Below are 6,412 nucleotides of genomic sequence, written 5' to 3'. Positions count from 1 at the left end.
TAAATGTGTAATATTTCAATGATATAAGTATGTAATACTGCAGTAATATTTCTGTAATATTTCAATGACATATGCAAAGGTGCAATATTTCAGTAATATTTTTGTAATATTTCACTGTGATATGTAATATTATCACTATATTACAATATCACTGCAATATTTCTGCAATATTACGTGCTGTGTGGGTATCAATATGGTTTCTAAAGCGTGTTCTTCACAAAAATCGCCCTAGAGGACTTTTCTTTTTTCTTTCTACATCGTTTGAGATCTTTCAGTCTCATTTAAACAATTAGATAAATTGTTTATGACTAAAAAATAAAAATAAATATATATTTTTCGAGAAACTTGCCTTTCGATTAAAATGACTCACCCTGTATATACACATATTTTTAATGCAGTTAACCTTGTATCTGATTATAGGTAAGTATATATGGAAAACGTAATAATTAGATCTGAATGAATTTTTACAAATGGAAAGTGTTGAAGAAATGAAAGAATTTGAAAACATAGTTGTAAATGAAAAAGAAAAACGAGAACAGTTTGTAAGTATTATTGACATATTACCTACATATGTTAAACTTACGGAGAGTAGAATGTTGTACAATATTTCTGTTAACAATTTGATACTAGGAAAATGACAGAATTTGAGCGAACAGAAAGTGATGAGACAGACTTTGCAAACATACATAAAGAAAGATACATTAATCGAGTTAGTAAAACAAATAGCATATTGCTTAGAATCTCTTAGTAACAATAGGAATCAACTCCCGAACATTATTCACTACATTGTTTTTCGTAACACTATCAGATCGTGAAATGCGGTATGTAGAGTGCCAATACTACATGTTGCAACTAATTCTCATTGTTGTAACAAGATTCTAAGTTGTAAGCCATATGTCTTATACAAAGTCTATATATATATATATATATATATATATATATATATATATATAATCCATATTTATGCGTCTTCATAATCTGCCCCAGTGCTTCCCGCTCATTTTCTCACATTGATTACAAAATTACTCATGAAGTAAAAAAGATGCCATGTAAAATCATGTGAAATTTGTAAAATGCCACATGACTTTTCTGCTAATTATAATCTGTTCTATTTTTATATGAACGCTTGATGAAAGTTTTGGACACTTTTGGTGGAAATATTGTACTGAAACTTTGTTGAAATATATTTGAAATCTCTTTTAATTGACCGCATTTCATTCTCATTTCATCAAAATTTCAGTAACAAATTACTTTTCTCGCTATTTCAATATTTTTTTTAGTAAAAAGTCATATAATTTTCTAGTAAACCCTGGTGATAATATTTTAATGAAAATATTATGATAATTTTCTGAAGTATGTTTCAGTTTTGCATTGATCCCATTTCAGTATCATTTCATATTTCAATATTTCATTAAAAAGTAACTTTATCGATATTTTAGTAATTTTTTAGTAAAAAGTTATTTTCATCGAAATTTTAGTAATTTTCTTTAACAAAGGGCTATCGCACACAAATTGACATAACTGCATATGCATAGCATAAGACTGTATGGAACAATGAGCATCTAGCATTATGTCGCCATATTGATTTACATAACATAGCATAAACATAAGCATAACATATGCATAAGAAATGAAAAGATCCATAAGAACGAAATTTCTATGCATATGGTCTATGTGCAGCCAATCAAATGTCAGACTCGAATTCTCACTAAGATGACAAACTAATTCCACTGTATCGTTGGTCTGTTTTTTTAACCGTTCTGCTGAACTAGTGTAATAAGTTGGAGTGAAACAAAATATGTTCAGGTTGTTTAGGTGTTCCTGTTAATTTGTAGAGTGCAGTAAAAATAATAAAAATTAGTGACGTTAAAATGGAAGATCATAACAAATATTATTTAAAAAAATTAGAAAATGAGGAAAATGAGAGCGGAATGCTTAATGCATTGACTTCAAGAGAAGAAGATTCATTACTAGTGGATCTCGTAAAAGAGGTTACCCGCATATTTATAACAAAGAATCAAAAGACTTTAAAGATATTAACAAAAGAAACAATTCCTGGAAAGAAATAGGAGAAATATTAAACGCAACAGGTATAGAATACATTTTTTATATCAATATTTTGTACAGCCTTTATAAAAAAATATTACTAACTGTAAAAAATTGACCAGTGATAAATTATTGTTGCTCAGTGATTTTATTATTGATACGAGTAATCTTATATCTCCTATCAATAATAAAATTACAGAGCAACAATAATTTATTATTGGCCAATTTATCAGAGCTAGTAATACTTTTTTGTAAGGGAGTAATATTTCATGCTTTTTAATAATTATATACCTTAAAATCTATCGAAAACAGACAGTTGTCTATAAATAAGATAGCAAATTGTGTTAGTAGCTAATTATTCCTTAATTGCGTATAATTACTGTTTTTTTGAAAACAAATTGTCTGGTTTTAACTGATTTTGCTATCAGGAGAAACGTATTTCTTATATATACTGATGTAATGATATAGATTAATTATTGTATCTTTTAGCTTCAGATTGTCAAGCAAGATAGGCAAGATTGCGTGAGCGATATTCTCGTGAGAAGAAATTGCGGGAAATAGAAACAAAAAATGGAAGTGAAAATTCATTGAGACCACAATTTCTTTTATACGAACAAATGAACTTTTTGTTCAAATTTGTCAAGAGTAGGAAGTAAGTTATTTTATTTAATTCTTGCACTTCTGTTACATTTATAAAACGTTTATATAATCTTCTATTTCAATTATTTAAATTATTTTATTTAGAACTATAAGTAATATATCGGACTTGACTTCGAAACATTCAATCAATGAATTACATTCAATCAAGACAAATGAGTTAACAGAAAAGTTAGGTGAGTTTATATTTAGTAGATAGCTAATAATTTTATATATTTAATTTTTTATATTTATTTAAAAACTATAATTTGAGTTATTACTTTAAATATTTTATTTGCAGGATCCTCAAATATATCAAAAAATCAGATTCGATCAAGTAAGAAAGATGATATAATTAATAAATTGCCTAAATCAATGTCAGCAACTGTGAATGCATCAGCAATAGTAGCTTCTACAAGTTCATCGATACCTTCTACATTCCATTCTCCTTCTCACTCAGTTCTCAAATCTTGCTCACATAATAGCGATAATTATTCCCAGAGAAATATGGAAGAACCAGATAAACATAGTAAGCTATGCAGATTATTTCCTATAAATCCTGAACCTGCAAATATTACAAATGTAGTGCAATCTTCAGAATTATACAAACCTTTTCATATTAATATTCAAAACGAATTAATATGAACGCATTCATTCTCTTCATTTTCTTCTTCAGAATCTTCAGAATTTGATAGCGATGATGATTTTTCTTCATCACATAATCCAAATCCATTAAGTATTGCATGCAGTAACAAAAAAATATTTCCTCCACTAGAGTATTTAGAAACATCAGAAAACAAAGCAATTTCTCCAGCAGCGTATTCAACATCTTTACTTAACAGTAAAATTTCATATGAACTTGATCGAGAATTGGTATCTCCAACATTATCTTTTGATTCGTCATCAGGTATGTCATCTAATTTACCAAAAAGATTTAAAAAAAATATTAAACGCACCTCTTCAGCAGATAAGAAGGAAGAATCATTTTTAAAGTTAACGTCAGTAGTTTCATCACATTTAGAAAACAAAGCTCCAAATGTAACATTCTTTGATGCAATGGATGAAGATGACATTTTTGCAAAAGCAGTTGCATGTCAATTAAAAAAAAATTCGGAACTCAAAAATCTCAACTAAAAGGTCAAATAATGAAAATATTGTATAATCTGTAAAACAGATTACAAAACATTTTATTATATAGTTATCAAAATATAAATGTTACATGTATTAAATATTTTATTATGTATTCATATATAATATATAAAATAAAGTTTATAATATATATTTATCTCTTACATTTTTATTGTATATCTCTGTTATATCCCCTATGAATATATTCCAATTGCCATGGTACTTCACCTTGTGGTGATGATAAATATTCACATAGAGTGTCTCGTTGGACATAGGCTTCTCTTGTTGCTCTGTGTATATTCGTACGTCGCAAATTATTTACATTATTTAAACTAAACCTCCATGCACCTTGTGTAATATTTCCAATGTTGTCTTCACTATCAACATAATTTAGAGGACAATAAATGTTTTCGTCTGTTACACTGTTATTTTCTGTCATTAAAAAATTATGCAAATTTACTGCAGCCATTATTATTGTATCTATATGTTCTGGGTTTAAACATATACTACGTTGAAAAATTCTCCATCTTGAGACTAGAATTCCAAATGAATTCTCAATAATACGTCTAGCTCTTGATAATCGGTAATTAAAAATAGACTTTTTTTCATTCAAAAACTGTCCAGGATAAGGTCGCATAATTCGTTTCGATAAAGGAAATGCCTCATCAGCAACAAAATAATATGGCATCTCTATATCTGATAGAGGCAACTGAATATTTTCTATAGGTATATTAAAATTGTTATTATTTAAGCACTTTCCAAATTCTGATTGTGCAAATATTCCACCATCGCTTGCGCTGCCATATGCACCACAGTCTACTAACGTAAATTTATATTGATCATCGCATGCTGCTAATAATACAATACTAAAGCTTTTTTTATAATTAAAAAATAAACTACCAGAGTTTGGAGGTGCTTTGATAATAAAATGTTTCCCATCGATCGCTCCGATACAATTGGGAAAATTCCAATTGTTCCAAAATCCAGCAGCTATTTTCTTCCAGTTTTCTTTTTTCGGTGGCTTTAAATACATGGGACTTAAAACTTTTACTGTCACTGTGGCTGTTTCTTTAATAATTTTGTACACAGTGGATTCATCTATTCGATGTGCAAATGCAATTGAAGACACTTGATCTCCTGTTGCAAGAAATCTGAAGGAAAGCAAAATTATTAAATATAAGCGAAAACATTAAATTTCAAATAAAAATTAAAAACACTTATGTCTACCTGAGTATAATAATAAGCCGCTGTTCTGCCGGTAATGCTCTCCAATTTCTTTTCTCTAGGTGAGATCGTAATATATCTAATAGCTTATTAAAAGTGAACAGATTCATTCTCGTATATTTGAAGAACATTGTCCTATCTTCTTTCAGTTCTTGAAAAAGATGTTGGAAATCACCAAATAGTGGTCGACGTACATTTATAGGTCGTATTCATAATCGTTTTTTTTTTATTTGCTTACGCTTTCGCAAAAATAAATAACTTGCTGATATTATCGCGGTGTAAATATAATAATACGTATCCATTTTAACAAATCTTTTTTTATAAAATATGTTGTTTAATTATTTTAGTGTTAAACACCTACGTCGCGAGTTCTGCACAAATTTGACACATATTAGTAATATTTAGGTTAGGAATATGTTTTCCAATGGCAATTATTGTTCCTCAATTCTGATTGGCCAAAACTTTCATAGTGCAGCTGAAAAGAACAGACCATTTATGTCTATGTACATTTGTGTAGGTTACATATCTTTTTTATGCTTATGCTACGTTATGTTTATGTTCTATGCATTTTGTGTGCGATAGTCCAAAGTCATGCACATTTTAAATGAATAAATTTTAATAACGAAATGGGATCAATTCAGGGATATTTGCACCACTTTCACAGTACATTGAGCAACATATTTACATCAAACAATCTGTATGTGTGGGCGTGTGCGTGCGCATGTGTGTAATTTTTTATCAAATTTTTCCTTATAAAAACTAAGAAATATGTTTTTGCTTCCAAGAAAACTGTTATAAAACGACAAGGTGGGAAAGACATTGGAGAACATGTCAGACGAATAATGACTAATATATTAGCTATTAAGTATTCTTGGAGCGGACAGAGAAACACTATTAGATTTAAAGATTCGTTGATTTCAAAACTTATTGTAGGTAAGTCACATTAAAGTATACGACATGTACGACATGAATATTTCATCAATATAAAGTTTTAGATAGTATGCTTGATCTTCTAAAGTCAGATATAATTACTACATTATTTTTTCAATTACGCAGTAAAACAGTTCTATTGTAACAACCGTACTCCGCGTGTCGGTTGGTGTCGTTGCCACGGATGTATTCGCTCGTCGGAGTCCGGGTTCGTGAAATAAGCGGACGCGGAATGTAAGATAAAAATAACAAGAAGATTTATTTAGCCTTGGTACAGAGTAGTCGCGTATTAGTATACAAAGTTCCTGGGTGACGGCGCCAGTTACCGGATCGCGGTTTCGGTAGGCCGCGACAGGTAAGTCGGTAGGCGGAGCGTATAGCGCGATAGCTAAGCTCGCCTCGGAGATTCGGCAGGCGGTCGCGTGTCGCGATTCGGTGTTCGCGATTC

The 6,412-nt window shown here is 29.8% G+C and overlaps 2 protein-coding genes across 8 annotated transcripts; one reads left to right on the top strand and one right to left on the bottom strand.

The window, feature by feature from the left end:
• Positions 1 to 1,841: 1,841 nt before the first annotated feature.
• Positions 1,842 to 3,915, top strand: LOC116845000. Its single transcript, XM_032817220.1, has 5 exons — positions 1,842 to 2,090; positions 2,536 to 2,698; positions 2,791 to 2,879; positions 2,984 to 3,211; positions 3,359 to 3,915. The coding sequence occupies exons 2-5, from the start codon at positions 2,664 to 2,666 to the stop codon at positions 3,814 to 3,816; spliced, it is 810 nt and encodes a 269-aa protein (XP_032673111.1). The 5' UTR covers positions 1,842 to 2,090; positions 2,536 to 2,663; the 3' UTR covers positions 3,817 to 3,915.
• LOC116844998 (protein ANTAGONIST OF LIKE HETEROCHROMATIN PROTEIN 1-like) lies at positions 3,708 to 6,139 on the bottom strand. Of its 7 annotated transcripts, XM_032817217.1 has the most exons (4): positions 6,119 to 6,139; positions 5,396 to 5,509; positions 5,038 to 5,185; positions 3,892 to 4,961 (listed from the first exon to the last, which is right to left on the bottom strand). In XM_032817217.1, the coding sequence occupies exons 3-4, from the start codon at positions 5,163 to 5,165 to the stop codon at positions 3,980 to 3,982; spliced, it is 1,110 nt and encodes a 369-aa protein (XP_032673108.1). In that variant the 5' UTR covers positions 5,166 to 5,185; positions 5,396 to 5,509; positions 6,119 to 6,139; the 3' UTR covers positions 3,892 to 3,979. The 7 variants fall into 7 exon arrangements, with proteins under 7 accessions (XP_032673106.1, XP_032673108.1, XP_032673105.1 ...); XM_032817215.1 differs by lacking the exon at positions 6,119 to 6,139 and adding an exon at positions 3,708 to 3,845 and having other exon boundaries at positions 3,976 to 4,961; positions 5,038 to 5,964; XM_032817214.1 differs by having other exon boundaries at positions 5,038 to 5,509; positions 6,119 to 6,135.
• Between the last annotated feature and the right edge of the window lie 273 nt (positions 6,140 to 6,412).

This window comes from Odontomachus brunneus, unplaced genomic scaffold (genome assembly GCF_010583005.1).
Source record: "Odontomachus brunneus isolate Ranch 3 - 2012 unplaced genomic scaffold, Obru_v1 Obru_scaffold_048, whole genome shotgun sequence".
Lineage (NCBI taxonomy): Eukaryota > Metazoa > Arthropoda > Insecta > Hymenoptera > Formicidae > Odontomachus > Odontomachus brunneus.
The sequence above is the reverse complement of the archived record's forward strand: the minus strand, read 5'-3'. Positions and strand labels throughout refer to the sequence as shown.